The sequence below is a fragment of the Loxodonta africana genome, chromosome 15 (assembly GCF_030014295.1).
Source record: "Loxodonta africana isolate mLoxAfr1 chromosome 15, mLoxAfr1.hap2, whole genome shotgun sequence".
In the NCBI taxonomy this organism is placed as follows: domain Eukaryota; kingdom Metazoa; phylum Chordata; class Mammalia; order Proboscidea; family Elephantidae; genus Loxodonta; species Loxodonta africana.
In genome coordinates this window covers 55,932,826-55,960,090 of record NC_087356.1, presented here as the reverse complement: position 1 = coordinate 55,960,090, position 27,265 = coordinate 55,932,826, and the positions used below count along the sequence as shown (strand labels likewise).

The following is a 27,265-nucleotide window of genomic DNA, read 5'->3' as shown; positions in this document are numbered from 1 at the left end:
CTAAAGGCTATGACGTACTGCCAATTCACCCCCAAAATATACATTCCCTTGAGAATTACTGCATTAGGTACAAATTAAATCAGAAACAAGAGAATCCTCTGGGACTCAGTGCCTATTCTGTTCTCAAAATGGGGAATACTTTGCTTCTTGGCCTTTTGGCTAAGATCAAGTGCAAAATGCGGAAATCATGACTTTAAGAATTTCTCCGTACTTTAAGGTGAAGGAATTCTGTTTTAAATGTATTTAAAAAATTACACTTCTTCACGCTAACCTTTCAACATGAAAGTCATTCTTCTGACTACCTATTTTCAAAGCACTTTTTCCAAACTCCTATTATTTTATCCTATAATTTGTTCCATTTATGTATGTATACATATGTATTTAACAGAAAAGGTATTTTGCTCTTTTAAATTTATCAACATAACATGAACATTTTCCATGTCGCAAATATTCTCCGTGATTTTTAACAACTGTGTACAATCCCCTGTATGAATAGTCCATAATTTATATAACCCACTTTACTTCTGAACATTTAGATGGTTTCTAATTTTTCATTATAATTAATGATGTCACAAATATTGTAAAAGCGCAAGTCATTCTGGGACTTGGCTTTTGTTCACGGTACCCCATTCTCTAATCAAGGAAACACTGCTCTCCTTTAAAATATCAACCCACTATTGGCTCCTGTATTAAGCTTTTTCTGATTCCTCAGAGTTAATTTCTTCATATTTGTCGAAAGTATCTATGTACATACAAATAAAGGAACAAATGTCAGAAATTAACCTCAAGCTAATATATTTGGTTTTAATCTGTACTAGGTTATACTATAACTACCCTTTGATATTTTAGTCTCCCCCACATGAGTATTTAAGAGAAGAAATAATGTTGTCTTATATTTTACTATTTCCAACATACAGTACGCTGCCTGGAACACAGGAGATACGCAATAACCTGTTAATATGAATGACTCCCCAGCATACCTGTCAAGAAACATCATGATGTGTATATCAGTCAGAAGTATTACTGAGTACCTACTAATGAAAGACTCTGTACTGAGTTCTGCAGAAGTAAAAAGTGAGATACACTCACACAGAGGGTTTGTAATTGTTTAGAAATACCAAAGAATAAGTAAAAAGAAACGAAAGATAGTGATAAATGATATTTAAAAAACACAGTGCTTACAACAACATAAAAAATAAGATACTTTTATCAAAGAATTGCAAGACTTGTTCACTGAAAATTACAAAACATTATTGGAAAAAAATAAAGATAAGCTAAATCAGTAGAAAATATTCCACGTTCATGGACTGGAAGACTAATATTGTTAAGATGGCAATACTACTCTTCAAATTAATCTACAGATTCAAGGTAATCCCTAGCAAAATTCCAATTGCTTTTCTTATAGAAATGGCCAGGATAATCCTAAATTCATACAGAAATGACAAAAGAACAGCAACCAAAGAAAAAATACATTGGATTTTACCAAAATTAAGAACGTTTTTACATCAAAGGATACTACCAAAAACGTGAAAAGACAACCATAGAATGTCAGAAAATATTACATCAAGAATATACAAAGAACTACTACAACTCAATACATAAAGACAAACAATCCAACTTAAAAACGGGCAAAGGACTTGAACAGGCATTTCTACAAAGAAAATATACAAATTTCCAATAAACACATAGAGAGATGCTCAGCATCATGAGTCACTCAGGAAGTACAAATCAAGACCACAATGAGTTATCACCTCATACCCACTAGGATGGTTATAGTCACAAAAATGGATAACAACAAATGTTGGCAAAGATGTGGAGGAATTGGAACCTTCACACACTGCTGCTGGAATGTAAAGTGGTGCCGTCATTTTGGAAAAGAGTTTGGAATACTTCAAAAAGTTAAACACAGAGTTTTCACATGACCCAGCAATTATACCCCTGCATATGTTTTTTTTTTTTTATATGTACCCAAGAGAATGAAAACATATCTCCACACATGCAAAAAAAAAAAAAAAAAAAACTTGTACCCAAATGTTCATAGCATCATTATTCATAATAATCAAAATGCAAAATGTGGAAACAACTCAAATGTCCATCAACTGATGAATGGATATATGTAATGTGGCATACACATACAATGGAATATTATTCAGCCATAAAAGCAACTGACATACCATGCTACAACACAGACGACCCTTCAAAACACAAGGAAAGATAAGTTGTTCAGCAAATGAATAGTTCAATCCTGTAGTGGTAAAACAGAAGTGACAATAAGAAAGCAGAAAAAGTATGTTAGAAGAGTATCTGACAGATCCTAAATGTGAAGATCTCATTTACCAGGTAGTAACCAAAAACCGAACCCATTGCAGCTGAGTTGATTCTGACTCATAGTGATCCCATAGGACACAGCAGAACTGCCCTGTACGGTTTACAAGGAGTAGCTTGTAGATTCAAACTACCAACCTTCTGGTTAGCAGCTGAGCTCTTAACCACTCTGCTACCAGGTAGTAGAAGACCAAAAACAATTTTGCATAGAGTAAGAAATTACTGAAGTTGTACTTTTGGCTAAGTTACAGAGGAGTATGTTATAAAACTACCATAGAGCAGTATTATGGATTGAATTGTGTGTCCCAAAAATACATGTTGGAATCCTAACCCCTGGAGACACAGTGGTTAAAGCACTGTGCCGCTAACTAAAAGGTTGGCAATTCGAACCCACCATCCACTCCACAGGAAAAAGATGTGACAGTCTGCTTCTGTAAGATTACAGCCTTTGGAACCCTATGGGGCAATTCAACTCTGCCCTATAGAGTCTCTATGATTTGGAATCAATTTGACAGCATTGAGTTTATACATGTAGATGTAATCTAATGTAGTGTAATAACCTTCCATAATGTAATCTAACGTAGTGTAATCATTTCCCACAGTGCAATCTAATGTAATGCAATCAATCAGTCAGTGCAAATCATGCTAGCACAGGGTGGATACTTAAACCTAGTCGCCTCTGAGTTATAAAAAGAGCAGATTAAATACAGAGATATGCACATATAGGCATCGTCATAGGTCATCCTCCAATCCTCACTGCATCAGGATTGCAGGAAGACTCATTAACAACCTACAATATGCAGATGACACAACCTTGCTTGCTCAAAGTGAAGAAGACTTGAAGCACTGACTGATCAAGATCAAAGACCACAGCCTTCAAAATAGATTACATCTCAGCATAAAGAAAACAAAAATCCTCACAACTGAACCAATAAGCAACATTATGATAAACAGAGAAAAGACCGAAGTTGTCAAGGATTTCATTTCACTTAGATCCACAATCAACACCCATGGAAGCAGCAGTCAAGAAATCAAATAATATACTGCACTGGGCAAATCTGCTTACAAAAGGCTTCTTTAAAGGGTTAAAAAGCAAATATGTCATTTTAAGGACTAAGGTGTACCTGACCGAAACCAAGATCGCCTCATATGCATGTGAAAGCTGGACAATTAAATAAGGAAGACCTAAGAATTGATGCCTCTGAATTGTGGTACTGGTGAAGAATGCTAAATATACCATGGGCTGCCAGAAGAACGAAAAATCTGTCTTGGAGGAAGTATAACCAGAAAGCTCCTTGGACACAAGGATGGCAAGATTACATCTCACATACTCTGGACATGTTATCAGGAGAGATCAGTTCCTAGAGAAGGACATCATGCTTGGTAAAGTACAGGGTCAGAGAAAAAGAGGAAGACCCTCAACGAGATAGATTGACACAGTGGCTGCAACAGTGGGCTCAAGCATAACAATGATTGTGAGGATGGTGCAGGACCAGGCAGTGTTTCATTCTGTTGTACATAGGGTCGCTGTGAGTCAGAGCTGACTCGACAGCACCTAACAACAACAGCACATACAGGGGAAAACGGATGCCATGTAAGGATCATCTACAAGACAAGGAATTCCAAGGAATGCACAGTACTACCAGAATGGAAGGAATCAACACGGTTGAGACCCTGACTTGGACTTTCAGCCTCCAGAACTGTAAGAAAATAAACTGCTATTCTTTAAAGCCATCCACTTGTGGTATCTGTGTTACAGCACCGGTAAGTAACTAACACAAGCAGAAACAGAGGTAATGAAGACCTAAGCTAAAGGACAGTAATAGACCAAAAGCGGGGGGTCTTGAAAGAACTACACAACTAATTAGATGGGATGCACAACACACAGGTGTATCTGGAGGTGAGTAGGAGAATGATGCCATCAGAAAACTGCAATAGTTAACAGTGGGTGCTTAGAGACAAATTGCGTAGTTTCAAGTGCTGGTTCTACTATTTACCATCTGTGCGGCCCTTGACAAGTCATTGCATTGCTCAAATGCCCGTCTCTTTAAACAGAAGATTAAAGAACTTAACTTATAAGGTCCTTTTGAGGCAAAGATCCACCTTTTTTTTTTCCAAGTGGATGGTCAGTAAATCAACATGTAGTATCTAATCCATCTTCTCCAATAGATCCAAAAATGGTAACCTTTACTACACATTAAATGTGTATGTATTTGTATGTATTTCCAGACTGGCAAAAGTACAGTTAAGAAGATAGAGAAATTTGGTATGATTTGTACTTGCCACATGCAAGGATGCAATGAAAAGGTATTCACATTGGCCACTGAGGAAAATAACATATTTCAAAGAATAGCTTAGCAACAACTGTTAACATATTATATGTACATATCCACTGACCAAGCGAATTCTCCTATATAAATTACTTTAATGAATATATTCAGATCAAAAAAAACTTGGCATGTCCATCAATAGGGAACTGAGTAAATTAAGGCACGATCAAAAATAAATACGTAGCTGTGAAAAAGAATGAGGTAAATCCAAATTACTGAACTGACATAATATGTCCAAGGTACACTTCAAAGGAAAAAGCAAGTTTCAAGGCATTATGTATAGTAAAATTCATTCCGTACTTTTGAAGGGACGCATAAACAGATATCATTACAGCTATATCTAAACGTAAACCAGAAAAACCAAACCCACTGCCGTCGAGTCGATTCAAAGTTACTACTACATATTTTATAAATGTTGTATTGTTGTTGTTGTTGTTAGGTGCCGTCAGGTTGGTTCCAATTCATAGCAACCATATAAGACAGAGTAAAACTGCCCCATAGGGTTTCCAAGGAAAGGCTGGTGGATTTGAACTGTTGACCTTTTGGCTACCAGCCAAGTTCTTAACCATTGTGCCCCCAGGGCTTCATTTCATAAATACATGTAAAAAAATCTACATCAACAAAACTAAAAATTGGTTCTTTGAAGGATCAACAAAATTGACAAACCACTGGGAAAGTGACAAAAGAAAAACAAGAGAGGACGCAAATAACCCAAATAAGAAATGAAATGGGGGATATTAAAACAGACCCAACTGAAATAAAAAGAATCGTAACAGACTATTATGAAAAACTACACTCCAACAAATTTGAAAACCTAGAGGAAATGGACAAATTTCTAGAAACACACTACCTATCCAAACTCATACAAAATGATGTTGAAAATCTGAACAGACCCATAACAAGAGAAGAGATTCAAAAGGTAATTGAAAAACTCCCACCAAAAAAGAAAGAAAAAAAAAAAAACCCTGGCCCAGATGGCTTCACTGGAGAATTCTACTAAACATTCAGAGAAAAGCTTATGCCAGTACTACTCAAACTATTTCAGAACACAGAAAAAGGAACGATACTTCCAAATTCATCCTATGAAGCCAGCAGAACCCTGATACTAAAACCAGGCAAAACCAAAAAACCAAACCCACTGCTGCTGAGTCAATTCCAAATCACAGCGACCCTATAGGACAGAGTAGAAAGGCCCCATAGGGTTTCCAAGGCGCGCCCGGTGGATTTGAACTGCCAACCTCTTGGTTAGCAGCCATAGCACTTAACCACTACTCCACCAGAGTTTCCAGAAAACCGGGCAAAGATACCACAAAAAAAAGAAAATTACAGATCAATATCTCTCATGAATATAGATGCAAAAATTCTCAACAAAATTCTAGCCAACAGAATTCAGCATCATATCAAAACAATAACACATCATGACGAAGCAGGACTCATACCAGGTATGCAAGGAAGGTTCAACATTAGAAAACCAATCGATGTAATCAACCACGTAAGTAAAAGGAAAGAAAAGAATCACATGGTCATCTCAATTGATGCAGAAAAGGCATTCGACAAAGTCCAACACCCAATCCTGATAAAAACTCTCAATAAAATAGGTATAGAAGGGAAATTTTTCAACATAATAAAAGGCATCTATGCAAAACCAATGGCCAACATTATTCTTAATGGAAAGAGGCTGAAAACATTCCTCTTGAGAACAAGAACAAGACTAGGATGCCCATTATGACCACTCCTATTTAACATTGTGCTGGAAGACCTAGCTAGAGCAATACGGCAGCAAAAATAAATAAAAGGCATCCAAATTAGTAATGAAGAAGTTAAACCATCACTCTTTGTGGATGATACAATACTATACATAGAACCCAAAAGACTCCACAAAAAAAAACCACTAGAACTGATGGAAAGATTCACCAGAGAAGCTGGATACAAGAAACATACAAAAATCAGTTGGATTCGTATACACCAATAAAGAACAATGAAAAGGAAATCAGGATAACAGTACCATTTATAATACCACCCCCCCAAATAAATAAAACAGGAAAAAATCTAACCAAGGGTGTAAAAGACCTGTTCTATACAAAGAAAACTGCAAAACATTACTACAAGAAACCAAAAGAGATCTACATAAATGGAAAAACATACCATTCTCATGGATAGGTACACTAAAAAAAAAAAAAAGGTACACTCAACATTGTGAAAATTTCAATTCTACCCCAAGTGATTTATAAATACAATGCAATCCTGATCCAAATACCAACAACATTCTTTAAAGAGGTGGAAAAACTAATCATTAACTTTATATGGAAAGAGAAGAAGTCCCAGATAAGTAAACCACTATTGACAAAGAAGAATAAAGTAGGAGGACTCACACTGTCTGACCTCAGAACCTATTATACAACTATGGTAGTGAAAACAGCCTGGTACTGGTACAATGACAGATACATTAATCGATGGAACAAAACTGAGAACCCAGGTGTAAATCCATCCACCTATGGTCACCTTATCTTCAACAAGGGCCCAAAGTCCATCAAATGGGGAAAGGACAGTCTTTTTAACAAATGGTGTTGGCAAAACTGGATGTCCATCTGCAAAAAAATGAAACAGGACCCCCACCTCACACCATATACAAAAACTAACTCAAATGGATCAAAGATCTAAATATAAAGCCAAAAACTGTGAAGTTCACTGAAGAAAAAACAGGATCAACACTAGAGGCCCTAAAACACAGCATTAACAAGACACAAACCACAACTGACAACACAACCTCCAGAAGATAAGCTAGATAACTGGGATCTTCTAAATATTAAACACTACACTCATCAAAAGACTTCACCAAAAGAGTAAAAGGAAAACCTACAGAGTGGTAAAAAATTTCTGGCTATTACAAATCAGACAAATGTCTAATCTCTAAAATCTACAAGAAAATTCAAAACCTCTACAACAAAACCATAAATAATCCCGTTAAAAAATGGGCAAAGGAAATGAACAGATACTTCACCAAAGAAGACATTCAAGCAATCAACAGACAAATGAGGAAATGTGTGTGATCACTAGCCATTAAAGAAATGCAAATCGAAACTACAATGAGATACCATCTCACCCCAGCTTTACCAGCACGATCAAAAAAACAGGAAATGACAAATGTTGGAGAGCCTGCTGGGAGATCAAAACTCTTATGCACAGCTGATACAAATACAAAATGATACAACCATTTTGGAGAATGATATGGCACCTCCTTAGAAAGCTAGAAATAGAAATACCACATGATCCAGCAATCCCACTCCTAGGAATATTCTAGAAATATTCTAGAAAAATAAGAATCGTCACGCAAATGGACATATGCATACCCATGTTCATTCAGCGTTGTTCACAATAGCAAAAAGATGGAAACAACCTAGATGCCCATCAACAGATGAATGCATAATCAAACTGTGGTACATACACACAACGGGGTATTATGCAACGATAAAGAACAATGACGAATCTGTGAAGGATCTCATAATATGGATGATCTGGCGGACCTTATGCTGAGTGAAATAAGTCAATCACAGAAGGCCAAATATTGTATGAGACCTGTCATAAACTGAATTATGTCCCCCCAAAAATGTGTGGATCAACTTGGTTAGGCCATGATTCCCAGTATTGTATGGCTGTCTGCCATTTTGTGATTGTAATTTTATGTTGAGAGGATTAGGGTAGGATTTTAACACCACCCTCACTTAGGTCACCTCCCTGATCCAAGGTAAAGGGAGTTTCCCTGGGGTGTGGCCTGCACCACCTTTTATCTTTCAAGAGATAAAAGAAAAAGGAAACAAGCAGAGAGTTGGGGACCTCATACCACCAAGAGCGCAGCACCAGGCACAGAGCGTATCCTTTGGACTTGGGGTCCCTGCGCCCGAGAGCCTCCTTGACCAGGAAAAGATTGAGGACAAGGACCTTTCTCCAGGGCTGACAAAGAGAGAAAGCCTTCCCCTGGAGCCGACGCCCTGAATTTAGACTTGTAACCTACTAGACTGTGAGAAAATAAGTTTCTCTTTGTTAAAGCCATCCACTTGTGGTATTTCTGTTATGGCAGCACTAGATAACTAAGACCATTACTGTAAAAACTCATGAAAAGTTTTATGCACAAAAAGAAAACAATCTTTGATGGTTATGAGGGAGGGGAAGGGTGGGGATGAAAAATGCTAAATAGACGATAGGTGGTAAGTTTGGTGAAGGGTAAGACAGTACACAATACTGGGGAAGCCAGCACAACTTGTTCAAGGTAAGGTCATTGAAACTCCATAGGCACATCAAAACTCCCTGAGTGACCAAATTGTTGGGCTGAGGGCTGTGGGGGCCATGGTCTCAGGAAATATCTAACTCAATTGTCATAACATAGTTTATAAAGAAAATGTTCTATATTCTACTTTGTTGAGTAGTGTCCGGGGTCTTAAAGGCCTGTGAGCAGCCATCTAGGACACTCCACTGGTCTCAACCCTTTGGGAGGAAGGAAGAATGAAGAAAAGTAAAGATACAGAGGAAAGATTATTCCAAGGGACTAACGGACCACATCTACCACGGCCTCCACCAGACTGAGTCCAGTACAACTAGATGGTACCCGGCTAACACCAGTGACTACTCTGACAGGGATCATAATAGAGGGTCCTGGACAGAGCTGGAGAAAAATGTAGAACAAAATTCTAACTCAAAAAGAAAGACCAGACTTGTTGGCCTGACAGAGACTGGAGAAACCCTGCGAGTATGGCTCCCTGACACACTTTCAGCTCAGTAATGAAGTCACTCCTGAGGTTCATCCTTCAGCCAAAGATTGGACAGTCCCATAAAACAAAACGAGACTAAAGCGGCACACCAGCCCAGTGGCAAGGACTAGAAGTCAGGAGGGAACAGGAAAGCTGGTAATAGGGAATCCAAGGTTGAGAAGGGAGAGTGTTGACATGTCATGGGGTTGTTAACGATGTCATAAAACAATATACGTACTAACTATTCAATGAGAAACTAGTTTGTTCTATAAACCTTCATCTGAAGTACAACTTAAAAAAATAAAATAGATATTGCAACTGTAAGGAACAATAAATTAAAAAAATTCTAAAAAGATATATAATAACTAGTTAACATCTAGGATAAAAGGACTGTTTACCATCCGTTCCATTTTATTTTTCCTAATAAATAAACATACGTACCGTATTTTTATACAAATAACACACGCCTTCTGCGTGTGTTTGCCGCCTGCACTCTCCCCACCCCCACAAGGTATTTTCATAAGTGTCCCCCAACGCTGTTTTACAGCAACATGTGGAAGAGGACTAGCATGGCAGCACCTGTGAGGGTGCCTCGATGGTATCCAAAAACCAAACCCACTGCCGTCGAGTTGATTCCAACTCATAGTGACCCTATAGGACAGAGTAAAACTGGCCCATAGAGTTTCCAATGAGCGCCTGGTGGGTTCGAACTGCTGACCTCTTGGGTAGCAGCCGTAGCACTTAACCACTACACCGCCAGGGTTTCCAGCCTTGACGGTAGATCCTGTAAATTCCTTTAGGACATTTTAAGGAATATAGTTTGTACTATGAATAAGATGAGAAGTAATTGGAAGGTTGTGAAAAAGTGACATGATCTGACTTACATCTGAAAATCATCAGTCTTGCTGCTATGCTGACTGTAGAAAGCTACTGAAATATTCCCCCCAAATGACAATGGTTTAGGTCAAAGTACAGCAGAGAAGTTGGTAGGTATGGTCAGGTACTGGATATATTTTCAAGGCAGAGTCAAGAAATTGGCTGATGGATTGAACATGAGCAGGGACAGACGGTTACTGGTAGCCTCAGTAACTGAAAGGGTAGAGTTGTTATTTCCCAAAATAAGGAAGACAGCAGGAGAAGCACATCTGAAAGGAGATTATTCTGGGCATGTTAAGTTTAAGATGCTTATTAAACTTCCAAATGAAAATGCAGGGACATCAGTTTGGATATACAAGGCAGGAATCCGAAGCGGACATCAAAAAAATATCCTTTTATGTTATATAGTCATAATATTACTGATTCAAATTATTTGTTTCTAAGTTGTTTCATAAGCAACTGTGTCTTCTAGTCTAAATAAACTTAATAATCAGAATTTCTAGCATACAGAATTAAAATAATTATTTTCATTTCATAATTGAAGTCCCGAAGATTATTTTTCTGAATTAAAAAAAAAAAAAAATCGTAGACAGCTTCAAAGTAGGAGCCCTGGTGAAACAGCAACCCAAGCGAAAAACATAAATACATAAGTCAAGGCAAGTTTTTGTTACTCCCAGGACCAGTGAGGCAGTTCTTCTACTGCACAACTTGGCTAACAGAAACCAGTTTCCCTCCAGATGGTATCTGACACTGGCTGAGCCCAACCAGGAGGAGCAGGAGACAAGGGGCTCTGGGAAGCGTGGTTTATGTCAGCCTCCCAAGACACAGAAGAGAGGGCACTGTAGAACTCAACGGAGAAAGTGTTCTGGGGTGGGGTGTGCCAAACAGAATAACCAACACAGGATGGAAATTCTACAGCGTGGTGGGAAGGTGCAGCTGAAACCCTAAGACACTGAGCTATTCGCCCAACATCACAAATTTCCTTAGAAGCAGAAAGGAAATTAGAATCTACATTTCATAACAAAGGCCAGTACTTTATTCCATAAACAATGCTTACACCATTAATAATATTTAAAAAAAAATCACCCAGAGCATTTCTGCCTATTACATAGCATCAAAATCTTAAATAGTTTTCCTATCTGATTTTAGATCTTTAGCCTCAGATTCCTTTTCATGATGTGCACTAAAACTCCTCACGATGTTTACTGCCTCCAAAAAAGCTCATTCAACCATCTGAAGATGAAAAAAACAAGTAAATATACAAGACTAAATGGACAGCTCCTGCCTGGTGGCAAGGTGAAAAGGCGGAAAGGGACAGGAGTTGGTTGAATGGACACAGGAAATCCGAGTGGAAAGGAGGAGTGTGCTGTCACATTATAGAGAGAGCAACTAGGGTCACATTACATTATAGAGAGAGCAACTAGGGTCACATTACAATGTGTGTATAAATTTTTGCATGAGAAACTAACTTGGGCTATAAACTTCCATCTAAAGCACAATTAAAAAAAAAAAAAACACACACAAGCAAAGTAAAATAACTAGAAAATAAGTTTCCCAGATTATAACCTGTGTAAACTAAATCACGAAGTAGATAAATCAAAACACTTAACAGAGAAGGAAAAATGCACTCACTTGTTTCCTTAAACGGCTATAACTGAGCTAACAAATTCGTCATTATAACTGCAACCTCAAGGATATAAGGGTAAAAGAAACAAAGTGTCCTTTATTTGATGTCACAGTAGGCAAGCATTATAAATATTAAATGAACACTCAAATTGTTAAATTATCTGAAATAAAATATTCTTCATTTTCATAAATCCTTTAGATCGAATTCATCTAACTTGTTTATGAATGACAATCACAAAAAGTTGCCCACTGTGACATACCATCAATGACATCAATTACTTCCCATGCATTTTCTTCTTCTGGAGAAGCAGCCGTTAGGGCGACTGACAGCAAGTGGAGAACCTCTCTATGCTGCATAAAAACACCTGAATCTACCACATGCAAATTCTCATTCTATATTCTCAGATAGCAGCAGAGGGCTCAAGCGTAACAACAGTTGTGACGATGGCGCAGGACCCGGCGGTGTTTCATTCTGCTGTACTTAGGGTCACTATGAGCTGGAACAGACCTGATGGCACCTAACAACAACAACAGGAGTATAATGTGTATGTATACATGTATATATATATATAATGTGTGTGTGTGTGTGTGTGTGTATATATATATATGCATTTTTTTTTAACTCTATTAGCACTTCTCCTTCTACCCCAGCCCACTCCTCGCCACCCCCTGACTCTGACTCATCTATCACTACTACGATAAAACAAAAGTCAGGTATCAACTAGAATACTTCATGACATAAAATAGGGACAAAGTGTGTCTAGGAATTCGATAGGAATCCTGAGCTTATACACTGATTCTATTATACTGTTTCCACTTGAAACAGGAGTCATCAGGCATCAAGTAAGAGTCAATAGAAGAGAATAAAAGTTTTTACTCTATCCAAAAAGAGATCAACAGAAAAAACTGCTTTCCAGTTTTATATGTCTTAATTCTAGATGTGGACAATATTTCAGATATACCTGTATGCTGCCGAACTCAACGTTCTCATAGTGGAAATGTGCACATTCAGCCATCTTCGGAAAGTGACCTTTGGTGAAGGGTAACCTGAAGTACAGAAAAATAAGTCAGTAAGAAAGAAGACACTGGGATAGTCAGAATTACTAAGTCTAAGGAGAAAAATACAACAGATTTCAGGATCTCATGCAAGCAAAAACACTGGATAAGCCCATGCGCCTAACACACATAATTCACACAAATCCTTTCGGAGATACACTGAAGCAAATGAAAATTATATTTAGTGCACGGGTCAAAAAATAAGTAAATAAAAGCATCTCTTTGCTCTCCTAACCTCGGCCCGGCCCAAAGCCCATAGCTAAGCCATACTTGCAGTGAATGTTATGGAAACTGAACAGCCAGCAACTAGCCAGAGTAGCATTCCCACCACAAGATACAAAACTGGATTTTACCTGTGAATGTTGTCACAGCCCATCAGTCCTGCGTTGTTGGATCTGGGTGCAGAAGGAACATTTTTATCCTTGTCCTTTCCCTACTTACAAATGAAGTATAGCTATCTAACCCTAATAAAACCAAAAACCAGACCAGGTGCGTTAAAATCAGTTCTGATCATCACAACCCCATGTGTGTCAGAGTAGAACTGTGCTCTGTAGGGTTTATGACGGCTGACTTTTCAGAAGCAGATCATCAGGGCTTTCTTCCGAGGCACCGCTGGGTAAATCTGAACGCCAACCAAGTAGGTTAACCATCTGCAAGACCCATGGACTCCTAGCTATCCCTCTATCTCGTGAAAAGATGAATTTCTGGTTAAAACGTAAACAGATACTTTCAGATGTTTCACTTAAGAGTCAACTACTGGTATCCATTTCAGGTTTCTAAACGACAAAAGCTAAGATACAGCAATCTCATAACTCAAACAACGAAGAATTCATTTTTCTAAATGAATGAGAGCCTGCATTAAAGGAACCAAGAAGGACATGCTTGGATTACTCCAGTTAAAGAATGCAAACTAACAGATAACGACATATAATGGTTTTAAGGACAAAATAAAGCATATTTTTAGACAAAGAAAACAATCTGTGGACCTAATCCACTACTTGTTGAGTCCCAATTTAAGACCTGAAGGCGTCATTAAATGTACAGTCACTAAGAGTCTATGTCGAAAGGAATCTAAGTAAAATTTCAAGAGAAGTAAAGAACTGGTTCTCACTTAAAGAAATTCATTTAAATCTCATTGCAAAATGAACCCAAACATACCCAAACCCGTTGCCATCAAGTCAACTCCAACTGAAAGCGACCCGACAGGACAGAGTAGAACTGTTCCTTAGGGTTTCCAAGGCTATAATCTTTAGGGAAGCAGACTGCCACATCTTTGTCCCACGGAGCGGCAGGTGGGCCTGAACCGCTGACCTTTTGGCCAGCAGTCAGGCTCTTAACCACAGAGCCACCAGGGCTCCTACTGTAAACTTACTACTTACTTTTTCACATGTTTAACCTTCATACTGGCTGTACCGCCGCATGTCTTAAGAGCAAGGTCTCCAGGAATCTCTGGAACATCTGCCCCTCTTGCCTGAAAAAAACAATAAAGACAAAAGGTTTATGACTAGTCCTTCAGTATTAATAATTTTTAAAAGTGAACTATAGCTAATTTTAATGATTTTGGTGACTGTCTACCAACAGTAATGCATCTTGATTTAATAATCTCTTCTAAAAATTATAATTTAATTCAGTTTCATTTTTAAGAATAAGAAAAAACAGTCACCTAAGTTAACGGGGGAATTTAAATATTTAACTTTTACTGTCTAATGGAAAAATTTTTTGTCAAAATTAGAATTTTCATGCTCTTATATAACCAAATTTCAAAGTCAGCTATTATATCATGTACCTCAATATCAACTAAAATCTATCATGGGAGTTGCTGGAATAAGCTAACCTTGGTTACAATGATTAAAAAGGTTAAAATGGTAAGATAAACATAATTAGGAGATCACAACATGCATTTCTCACACCAAAATCTGAAAATGACATATATGTAATACTTCCAACTTACTCCTTAGATTGCCAAAGTTTCCAAAGTGGTCAATTTTCAACATTACTGGCACATTCAACTGCCTTATTAAAAAAAGAAAACAAAAAACCTGAAAATCGAAAGGTTCTTAACACTTGTGGACAAAGAGAACACAAATTTCTGCCACACTACCTACAATTTATTTACATTACCCATGACTTATGGCCAAAACTGAATTATTACAGGCAATGCCAGGTGACTCAACAGGGGAGAATGCTATAGAATGAGCAGGTAAAGTCGGGTGAGAATCACAAGCTCAACTGAACTTTCAAATGTCTTTTTTCTTTTGATAATTTATTGTAGTTTTGTTGTTGTGGAGAACATACAGAGCAGAACATACACTACTTCAGCCGTTTCTACACGAACAATTCAGTGACACAGACTACATTTTTTGAGTTCTGCAACCATTCTCACCCTCCTTTTCTGAGCTGTTCCTCCCCCATTAACATAAACTCACTGTCCCCTAAGGTTCCTAATCTAATCTTTCAAGTTGCTGTTGTCAATTTGATCCCATATACATAGATCTTAAAAGGGCACAATGCTCAAGGCACACATTCTCTATCGGTTAAGCTTAACTACTGTTTGCTTTAAAGAAGACTTCAGGGAATATTTTCACTTCCAAGTGTAAAGATTATCTCAGGGCAATAGTTTCAGGGGATCATCAAGCCTCCACGGCTCCAAAAAACGTTTTAACTGGGGGAAAAAAAAACAAACCCAGGACAGTTTAGATCAATGTTAAAAACCATGACTCTTCAAAGATATGTGATAACGGTGTACAAAGTGATAAGAATTAACACTTGGTATATCATCAGGGAGGAGCCCTGCTGGCTCAGTGGTTAAGTCCTCAGCTGCTAACCAAAATGTCAGTGGTTCAAACCCACCAGCCACTCTGCAGAAGAAAGATGTGGCAGTAATAAGGGTCTACTGTCCAACGAGTTAGTTCCCCTCTCCCTACCTACTCCTCCCTGGTAACCATCAATGAAGGTTGGTTTCTGTATGTTTACATATTTTTGTCTTTTTATAAAAGTAGGAGCATTCACTACTTGTCCTTTTTTGATCAACTTATTTCACACAGCATAATGTCCTCCAGATTCCCCCACCTTATGTTTCGAGTATTCATCAGTATCTTCATGGCTGCATAGTATTCCACTGTATGTATGGGCCACATTTTGCTCATCCATCCATCCACTGATGGGCATTTGGGCTGCCTTTTTGCTATAGTGAAGACTGCAGCAGTGAGCATACATCTGCTCGTGTCACTTGTATTAGGCCTGTAGGCTATATACCTAGAAGTGGGATTGCTGGGTCATAAGGTAGCTCTATTTCTAGTTTTTTGATGAAGTACCATATCATTTTACAGTCCCACAGCAGTGGATAAGGGTTCCAATCTTCCCACATCCTCGCCAGCATTTGCTGTTTTCTATTTTTGTGATCAGTGCCATTTTAGCAAGGGTGAAGTGATATCTCACCGTTGTTTTAATTTGCATCTCTCTTTTTTTTTTTAATAGCTAAAGATCATGAACGTCTCTTCATGTGTTTGTTGACCACTTGAATGTCCTCTTTGGTGAAGTGTCTGTACATATTCTTTGCCCATTTTTTAATTGGGTTGTTTATCTTTTTGTTATTGAGTTGAAGTTTTCTATATATTTTAGAGATTAGACCTGTATCTGATATGTTGTTCCTCAAGATTTTTTTCCACTCTGTAGGGTGGCTTTTGATGAGCATAAGTATTTAATTTTTAGGAGGTCCCAGTTATCTATTTTGTCACCTGCTACTCTTGCATTTGTAGTTGAATTAGATAATCTGTCCTTAAAAATAAAAAAAAAAACTAAGTCCCTGTTATAGAATGAACTGAGTCCCCCCAAAATGTGTGCCTACTTGGCTAGACCACGATTCCCAGTATTGTGTGGTTGTCCACCATTTTGTCATCTGATGTGATTATCCTATATGCTGTAAATCCTAACCTCTATAAAGTTCATAAGGCAGGACTAGAGGCAGTTATGTTAATGAAGCAGGACTCCACTATAGGATTAAGTTGTGTCTTGAGTCCATCTCTTTTGAAATATACAGAGAGAATCAAGCAGAGAGAAGAGGGATCTCCTACCACCAAGAAAGAGCTGGGAGCAAGCATGTTCTTTAGACCTGGGGTCCCTGCGCTGGGAAGCTCCTAGACCAGGGGCAGATTGATGACAAGTACCTTCCTCCAGAGCCAAGAGAGAGAAAGCCTTCCCCTGGAGCTGGCACTCTGAATTTGAACTTAAAGCCTCCTAAACTGTGTGAGAATAAACTGTTAAAGCCATCCAGTTGTGGTATTTCTGTTACAGCAGCACTAGATAACTTAAATCCCATAGTTTTGGCCATATGTTTTCTTCCAAGAATTTTATGGTTTTGGCTTGAACATTTAGGTCCTTGATTCATTTTGAGTTAGTTTTTGTGTATGGTGTGAGATATGGGTCCTGTTTCATTTTTCTCCGTGTGGTTATCCAATTTACCAGCACCATTGGTAAGAGACTGTTCCTTCCCCACTGAATAGACTTTGATCCATTGTTAAAAATCAGTTGTCCACACCATCTAAGATGCATCAATTGGTCTCAACCCACGTGGATCAAAGGAGAATGAAGAACACCAAGGTCACACAATAACTATGAGCCCAAGAGACAAAAAGGGCCCCATGAACCAGAGACTTAACATCATCCTGAGACCAGAAGAACTACATGGTATCCGGCCACAACGGATGACTGCCCTGACAGGGAGCACAACAGAGAACCCCTGAGGGAGCAGGGGAACAGGGATGCAGACCCTAAATTCTCATAAAAAGACCAGACTTAATGGTCTGACTGAGACTAGAAGAATCCCTGCGGTCATGGTCCCCAAACCTTCTGTTGGCCCAGGACAGGAACCATTCCTGAAGACAACTCATTAGACATGGAAGGGACTGGACAATGGGTTAGAGAGAGATGCTGATGAAGAGTGAGCTACTTGTATGAGGTGGACACGAGACTGTGTTGGCATCTCCTGTCTGGAGGGGAGATAGGAGGGCAGAGAGGGACAGAAACTGGCAAAATTGTCATGAAGGGAGAGACTGGAAGTAGGGAGTGGGCTGACTCATTAGGGGGAGAGTAAGTGGGAGTATGGAGTAAGGTGTATATAAGCTTATATGTGACAGACTGACTTGATTTGTGAACTTTCACTTAAAGCACAATAAAAATTATTTAAAAAAAAAAGAGACTGACTCAAAACAAACAAAAAAAGTCAGTTGTCCACAAATGGACAGATTTTTTCAAGGTTCTCTCTTCTATTCCACTGGTTTATGTGCCTATCACTGAACCAATATCAGGCTGCTTTAATGACTGCAGATGTACAGTATGTTTTAAGTTTGGGAAGTATGAGGTCTCCTACTTTGTTCTTTTTGTTCAATATTTATTCAGCTATTTGGGGCCTCACTCCTTTCCACATAAAGCTGGTGATTAGTTTTTGCCATTACAGTAAACAACGTTGTTAGAATTTAGATTGAGATTAAATTGTATCCATAGATCATTCTGAATAGTACTGACATTTTCACAGTACTAAATTTTTTTAATTCATGAGCAGGGAATGTCCTTCCATTTAAATAGGTCTTTTTAGTATCTTGAAGACGGCAGTGGGTTTTTTTATTAGTGTTTTGTAGTTTTCATTGTATAAGTCTTTTACTTCTCTGATTAGTTTATTCCTAAGTATTTTATAATTTGGGAGGCTATTATAAATGGTATTATTTTCCTGATTTCCTTTTCATCTTCTTCCGTTAGTGTATATGAATCAAGCTGATTCTTTTTTTTTTTTATTATTAATCTTGTATTCCACAACATTGTTGAATTCTTCTATTAGATCCAGAGCTTTCTTGTGGAGTCTTTGGGGTTTTTTTATGTACAGGATTATGGTATTTGCAAACGGATAATTTTATTTCTTCCTTTCCTATTTTGGATATCCTCTTTTTCTTTCCTTGCTTATTGCTCTGGCTAGGACTGCCAGTGCATTAGTAAATTAGAGTGGTGATAGTGGGCATCCTTGCCTTGTTCCCATTTTCACTCTTTCTCCATCGAGGAGAATGGTGACTATTGGTTTTTCATATTTGCCCTCAGTTATGTTGAGGAATTTCTTTCTATTTGTATTTTGCTGAGAGTTTTTATCAGGAAAGGGTGTTGGATTTTATCGAATACTTTTTCTACGTCAATTGAGATGATCATGAGGTTCTTTTCCTTGTTTAATGAATATGCTGAATTACATTAATTGATGTTCTAATGTTGACCCATCCTTGCATTCCTGGTATGAATCCCACTTGACTGTGGTGTATCATTTTCCTAATACGTTGCTGAATTCTCTTTGACATAATTTTGTTAAAAATTTTTGCATCTGTATTTCATGAGGGATATTGGTGTATAGTATTCTTGTTTGGCGGTCTTTACCTGGCTTCGGTATCAGGGTTATGTTGGCTTCACAGAATGAGTTAGGAGTATTCCTTCCTCTTCTATGATTTAAAAGAGTTTGCATAGAATTGGTGTCAATTCTTCTCTGAATGTCTAGTAAAATTCCTCAGTGAATCAAGGCAGCAATTAGTCTAAAGGACGAATGGACCACATGAACCACAGTCTACATGACCCCAAGACCAGAACTAGATGGTGCTTGGCTACCACTACCAACTGCTCTGACCGTGATGATCACAATAGAGGGTGCCAAACAGAGCGGGAGAAAAATGTTGAACAAAACTCAAATCCACAAGAAAGACCAGACTTACTAGTCTGATAGACTGGAGGACTCCCAAAACTGGACCTAAGACACCCTTTTAACATGGAACCAAAGCCATTCCCAGAGAACCCCTTTCAGTGAAACAATAGACAAGTCTATAAAATAAATAGTAACACCCAAGAGGAACAAGATCCTTAGAACAGTTACTTACATGAGAACAAAAAGGGCAAAATCTGCCCAAAAGCAAAGACGAGAAGGCAGGAAGGGGTAGGAAAACTAAAAGAAAGGTAACTGGGAACCCAGGGCAGAAATGGAGAGAGGGCTGATACATTGAGAGGACTGGGACCAATGTCTTGGAATATTCTGTGTACAAGTTGTTGAACGGGAAACTATTTGACTCTGTAAACCTTCACCTAAAGCACAATAAAAAAAAAAAAAATTTTTTTTTTTAATTCCTTAATAAGCCATCTGGTCCGGGGCTTTTACTTTAGAACTTTTCCATGACATCTTCCATCTCTTCCTTTATTATGAATCTGTTTAGATTTTCTACCTCTGTTTGTGTAGTTTAGGTAGGTAGTTTGTTTCTATAGGAATCTGTCCATTTCTTCTAGGTTTTCAAATTTGCTGAAGTCCAGGTTTTTATAATATTCTCTTACGACTTCCTCAGTTTCATTTGGATCTGTTGTAATATCTATAATTTCATTTCTTATTTTGATTATTTGGGTGTCTTTTCCCTTGTCAGTCTAGCCAATGGTTTGTCATTTTATTGATCCTTTCAAAGAACCAACTTCTAGGTTTGCTGATTCTTTCTATTGTTTTTCTGTTTTCTATTTCATGTATCTCTGCTCTGATCTTTATTTCTTTTCTTCTGGTAGCTTTGGTCTTCTTTCACTCTTTGTTTTCTATTTGTTCAAATTGTCAGGTTAAATTATTGATTTTGGCTCTCTTTTTTTAATGTACGCATCTATTGTTATGAATTTCCATCTTAACACTGTCTTTGCTGTGTCCCAGAGGATTTTGTTATGTTGTGTTTGTTTTCATTTAATTCCAAGTACGTTTTAATTTCACTTTTGGTTTCTCTTAGACCCAATAGATTTTTAGTGCTGTTACTAAGTTTACATGTACAATTTCTTTTTTCCCTTATTTTTCCTGTTATTTCTAGCTTCAAGTTGTCATGGGCAGAGATGATGCTTTGCATGACGTCAATCTATTTAAAATTTGCTGAGGTTTGTTTTCTGACCTAGAATATGGTCTATTTTGGAGAACGTTCCAAGTGCATCAGAGAAGAATATGTACTGTACTTCTGTTGGGTGGTGTTTTCTATATATATCTGTTGGGTTCAGTGGGCTGATACTCAGATCTTCTATGTCTTTATTTTCTTTCTAGCTGTACTGTCCATTGCTGCAAATAGTGTATTGAAATCTCCTACTATTATTGTAGAACTATTTCTCTATAGTTCTGTCAGAGTTAGCTTTATAAATTTTGGAGCTCTGGCATTGGGTGCATAGATATTTATAATTGTTATGTCTGGCACTGGGTTTTTTGGGTTCTTGGTGTATTGTCCCTTTTACCATTATATAATTAAAAAAAAAAAAAAAGAACATTGCCGTCAAGTTAATTCTGACTCATAGTGACTCTAAAGGACAGAGTAGAACTACCTCACATGGTTTCCAAGGAGCACCTGCTGGATTTGAACTGCCAACCTTTTGGTTAGCAGCCGTAGCTCTTAACCACTCTGCCACCAGGTTTTCCTCATTATATAATGTTCTTCTTTATCTCTTTTAATTAATTTTCACTTAATTAAATTGTCACTCCTTCTCTCTTTTAGTTAATATTTACTTGGTTTTTTTTTCCTCCATTCTTTTGATTTTTAACCTTGGAGCCATAATGGTACAGCCGTTAAGAGCTTGGCTGCTAACCAAAAGGTCAGGAGTTCGAATTCACCAGCTGCTCCTTGGAAACCCTATGGGGGCAGTTCTACTCTGTCCTATAGGGTCGCTATGAGTCAGAAATGACTCGACAGCAATGGATTTGGGTTTTTTGGATATTTAGCCTATCTATATTTTTGTGCCTAAGGTGTGTCTGTTGTAGGCAACATATCGAAGGGTTGTGTATTTTTATCCATTGAAATTCAGTGTGATTATCTATAGGAAATAATTTACTGTAGCCATTTTGTTTTGTGTGTGTGGTGTGTGGTGTTAATGATCTCTTTGTTTTTCTTTACTTTCTGGATTGAGTTCTTTTTGTATATGGGTTTTCTTTTCCTTTCATTTATTATTCTTGCTTTCGTGTTTACTGTAACTTTTTGTTATTTTTTTTTTTTGTGGTTCCCAAGGGGTTAACACTTGACATCCTTCATTCAAAAACAGTGGTTATATCTTTAAATAGCCTTAAGTTCCTCACCACATGGTAATTCTATAAATAAACCAATCATTCTCCCTTTTGTTTTGATTATGTCATTGATTACAATTTTGTATCCTGAGTACCCTGTGATCATTTTTAGCTTTGTTTTACTGTTGTTATGCCTTCATCTGACTTGGCATCAGGGTGATGATGTCATCTACCTTTCCCTCATGTTGTTGTATAGATATCATTGGTTTTCTATCTGAAAGACTCTCTTTAATATTTCTTGTACAGCTGGTCTGGCGTATACAAATTCCCTTAATTTCTGCTTATCTGAGAATGTCCTTATTTCTCCCTTATTTTTGAATGACAATTATGCTGGATATATAATTTCTTGATTGACAGTTCCTTTCTTTCAGAGCTTTGTATATGTCATCCCACTGCATTCTTGCCTACATGATTTCTGATGAAAAATCGGTGCTTAATCTTTTTGGGACCCCTTTTTACGTGATATTTCTCTTTTCCTGTGCTGCTCTCAAAGTTCTTTCTCAGATGTTGGTTCTGAGAACTTTGATAATGGCTTAATGAATTTCTCTTAGAGTCTAGCTTGAATGTGGTTAGTTGAGCTTCTTGAATTAAAATCTCCTTGTTCATAATATCTAGGGAGTTCTCCACCAGTAATTCTTCAAATATCCTTTCTGTATTTTCTTTTTCTTTTTCCTTCTTCTTCTGGAATTTTCGTTTTGCAAATATTGTTCATTTTGAAGGTATGCCACATAATCCTTTGGCTTTGTTCATTTCTCTTCCTCTTTTTTGTTTGTTCTTCAAACTAAGTAGGCTTGAAGATGTCTTCTATTTCATTGATTCTTTCTTCCACTATTTCAATTTTACGTTTGTGTCCTTTCATGGCATTATTTCTGTTATTTTATTACTCACCTTTGAAATTTCCAGTTGAATTTTAAGGGATTCTCTTCACTCAATTTGTCATTTTGTTCTTGTAATGTTTTCAAGAGTTCTTCCAGCTTTTTCTGTTGTTTCCTTTATCTCTTTGCTTAACTACTTTTTTGAAGTCTTTATTGGATAGTTCCATTACTACAATTTTATATGAATAACACACATGTTCTACATATTTCGCCAACCACACCCTCTCCCAGCAAGGTATTTTGTAAGCATGCTGTGCTAATTTTTTATACCAAAATTATCATTGCATGCTTACAAAAATACCTCATGGAGGGAGGGTGCCGGTGGCAAAACAATGTCGGATGCATGCATTATTTGCATAAAAATATGGTATTTGTTCATCCTCTGAGGCTGTTTCTTTTTATGTTGTGTTACAGAAGTCTATTTTTTCCTGTCTTTTCATATGCTTTGTAATTGCCTGTTCTCTTCAAGACATTGATGATTCTTACTTGCCTGTCTGATTTTGTTTTGATATATTAGGATTTTAGCTTATTTCTCAGTTCCTTGGATTGTTTCTCTTTGTTTGTATTATTTTAATTATTGTTTCGTATTATTGAGATACATATGACTTTGGGACTGCCAGTTGGTCAGTTTAGTTTCATTTCACTGGAGGGCATGGAGAATCGAGTATACATGGGGCCTGTGGCATTAAGAACTTAAAATTTCCCTTTGGCTGACTGCTTGGAATTTAGTGTGTAATGTTCTTCCTCGTGTTAAATTGTGAGGTATTGGGGTTCCTCTGTATTGCTTGAGGAGTGGTGCAGGCTCTTACAGTTGATGGGAATAGGTACCAGGCACCTTGGTTTCCTAGGTGGGTTGTCTGCTCTCACTAGGTTGAACAGCATAGCCTTGGTAGTTGGGGTAAGCCCTTCACTCAGTCTCGGGTAGGTGGAGGAGAGACAAGGACAGGTAAATCTGTTGGCTCAGGGTAGGGGGAGAGCCCTCCCTGCACACGTGCAGAAGGGCAAGGGAGTCACTGGGAGAGGAAAGGATGCTGGATGGGGTATCGTTACTCTGTGCGACTGCCCAGAGGGTGGCCACACAGGGAAGGAAAGGCAGCATAGTCTCTAGGAGGAGGGTGGGGGTGAAACATGGCTTCCTTGATTAGTCAGAGACCAAGATGGCATCCACATAGGCCTGGATGGGCAGGGAAGTCCTGGGGGAGGGAAGGATGCTGGCTAGGAGTTTCTTTGCACAGTGAGACCAACCAGAGGATGGCCACACAGCTGGGAAGTTGGCCATCTGACTCAGAAAAGCAGGGCGGAGGCAGTTTGTTGCTTCTGCACTCAGGCAGATGATCTGGGGTTCTTGTGCACAGGCATGAAAGGGCAGGGAAGTCCCTGAGAGTAAGAAGGGATAGGACAGGGCTTCCATTCTCAGGCAGGAGACCCAAGAGAGTTTCACACTCTCCAGTAGAAGACCTGAGAATGGACGGAGTTAGTGTGCTAACTCAGCACCTGGGCAGATTGTTTGCAGTGGGGGGAGGGATTGCAGGGTATGTCCCACTAACGGCCTAGTCTCAGTGAGGGAGGGAGCCCTCTGCCAAGCACACTTGGGCATCCCTACTAGCTGCCCAGTTTCATGAAAGGGAGGGAATCCTCTGTGGTAGCGTGTGTGGACAACCTAGCTGCCTCCCTTCTCTGCACTCACCTGGCCCTTGGAGCTAACATTCTCCTTTTACCTTCCTTTTGCCCCTCCGAAAGTATGTACTCCTGATTAGTTGGTCCCCCGGCCTGAATTCCCTATAATCTAGCCCACATACCTTTACTCCTGAACCTTGTCCCTGTGATTCCCTAGTTTCAGTGTGATGTTGTTCCTGTGTGACACTCTATCTCTGGCATGCTCAAACCTGGTGCACTGATTGCCCACCTTGTTGTTCCTTTCCAGAGCTGTTTACTCAGTGCCTCTGTCTCAGGTTTTTGTTTTTGGTTTTTTTGTTTTTTTTTTTTTTTCTTTTTTTTGGATGTTCTCTGGCTGAGCAACTAACTCACTCAGAAATACTGCTTGTAGCTGACCCAAGATGTTCACATTGCTCCATGGTAGCAAGTAAACTGGACAAATCACAAATTCCCACTTTCCCACCATTCTTGTTGTCTCTCTCCTTCCACTCAGGTATCCAGTTTGTTTCATCAGTCCTTCATTTGCCTTTCATAGGACTGAAGTTGTCGTTTGTGGCTGTTCTTGGCTGTTATCTAAGACTTTGTTGTAGAGGGGTATTGTGGTATGCCTGATCACACTACCATCTTTGACCAGTGTTCATGGTGATTTCCTCATTCATCCTTCTTCAAAGACTGATGCAATAGTGAAATAAACTGTCGTTAGTTTTCATGTTGTGTCGACCAAATTGTTTCATCTTTCAAGAAGATTAAAAATGCTTGGAGACACATTCGTAGTCTGTTTTTTGCTTTCACTGACTATATTTAAGAATTCAATAGTTTTTGTTTTCCATTCATAATAGAAAAGACAGTAAAATTGAAAAACAAGGACATTTTACAATTAATAGACACATCAAAAAATGATTTAAAGAAATAGAGAGCATCATACTAGGCTAAAAATGACGGTAAAATTAATCATATAAATGAATTCTCAGACTATTAGTTTTAGGATGATAATATTCCAGATGAATATTGTATAAACTTAGAACTGATGACTGAACAATGTATTTTTAAGGACAAAAAGAAAAAAATGGTATTCTCCTACAGTTAAGCAATTCAACTAAAAGGACTTTATCATGCAGTGTTTTACAACAACAACCTAGACCATCTCAGTTTGCTAAAAGAATGTACGACATTCTTTTATTTTTCATGATGTTTGTATATCAAAATTTACTTGACGTAAAAAGGTCTGCATACTTAAATTCTTCTTAAAATGTCTAATAACACTATCCCTTTATTCTTACTTCTGTAAATTATCCATAAAGTGACATAAAAATATAGACTTAAAAAGTGTACAGTGGATCCAGTTGATGATGATGGTGACTTTACTTGATTAGCATTCTTTTGAAAACAGACTGTGCTAGATAATCCATTTCCCTAAAACATATCTGAGCAAAGCCGCCCAGCCTAAATTCCTTATGAGGGAAGCACGTATAGATCATGCACTTCTGCAACAAGAACGAACTGGCCTACAAGTAGAACTCTGACTAAAGAGTAAATCTACAGGCTATCCAAAGAGACCTGACAAGAAAACAAACATCTGAAAACACAAAATGTTAATAATTAGGCCAATGAATCAAATGAGGGTCCAAGAAGCCTTAGAGGACTCCAGAAAGCATTTTTTTTTTTTTTTTGTACTTTAGATGAATGTTCAAACAGAACAAGGGGACACTGCGTGGTTTAAAGTTAAGAAAGGTGTGCATCAGGGTTGTATCCTTTCACAATACTTATTCAATCTGTATGCTGAACAAATAATCAAAGAAGCTGTATCTTATGAAGAACATGGTATCAGCATTGGAGAAAGACTCATTAACAACCTGCGATATGCAGATGACACAACCTTGCTTGCTGAAAGTGAAGAGGGCTTGAAGCACTTAATGATGAAGATCAAAGACTACATCCTTCAGTACAGATTACACCATGACATAAAGAAAACAAAAATCCTAACAACTGAGCCAATAAGCAACATCATGACAAATAGACAAAAGATTCAAGTTCTCAATAATTTCATTTTACTTGGATCCACAATCAACACCCATGGAAGCAGCAGTCAAGAAATCAAAAGATGCATTACATTGGGCAAATCTGTTTCAAAAGACCTCTTTAAAGTGTTGAAAAGCAAAGATGTCACCTTGAAGACTATAGTGCACCTGACCCAAGCCATGGTATTTTCAATTGCCTCATGTATGTGAAAGCTAGACAATGAATAAGGAAAATCAAAGAACTGACTCCTATGAAGAGTGGTGTTGGCAAAGAATGTTGAATATACCATCGAATGCCAGAAGGACAAACTAATCTGTCTTGGAAGAAGTACAACCAGAATGCTCCTTAGCCACAAGCAAGGCAAGGTTATGTGTCACATATTTCGGTCATGTTACCAGGCGAGAATCACTCTCTGGAGGACATCATGCTTGGTAAAGAAGGCCAGCAAAAAAGAGGAAAATCCTCAACAAGATGGACTGACACAGTGGCTGCAACAATGGGCTCAAGCATAACAACAATTGTAAGGATGGTGCAGGACTGGGTAGTTTTCATTCTGTTGTACATACAATCAGTATGAGTCAGAACCAATTCGATGGCAAATAACAACAAAAAAAAATCTTTGGTTGAAGGGCGAACCTCAGGAGTGACTTCATTACTGAGCTAAAATGGGGGCCA

The 27,265-nt window shown here is 38.1% G+C and overlaps 1 protein-coding gene across 3 annotated transcripts in view; it reads right to left on the bottom strand.

Annotated features, from left to right (window-relative positions):
• Positions 1-27,265, bottom strand: part of ARHGAP32 (Rho GTPase activating protein 32) — a 416,313-nt gene that overhangs the window by 179,903 nt on the left and 209,145 nt on the right. For 2 of the 3 annotated variants that reach the window (XM_010597126.3, XM_064268864.1), the window contains exons 3-5: positions 14,338-14,429; positions 13,312-13,353; positions 12,865-12,949 (exon numbers count right to left, since the gene is read on the bottom strand). In XM_010597126.3, the coding sequence (XP_010595428.2) occupies positions 12,865-12,949; positions 13,312-13,353; positions 14,338-14,429 (219 nt within the window). The remainder of the gene's footprint in view (positions 1-12,864; positions 12,950-13,311; positions 13,354-14,337; positions 14,430-27,265) is intronic. The other variant, XM_023557053.2, reaches the window with a different exon arrangement.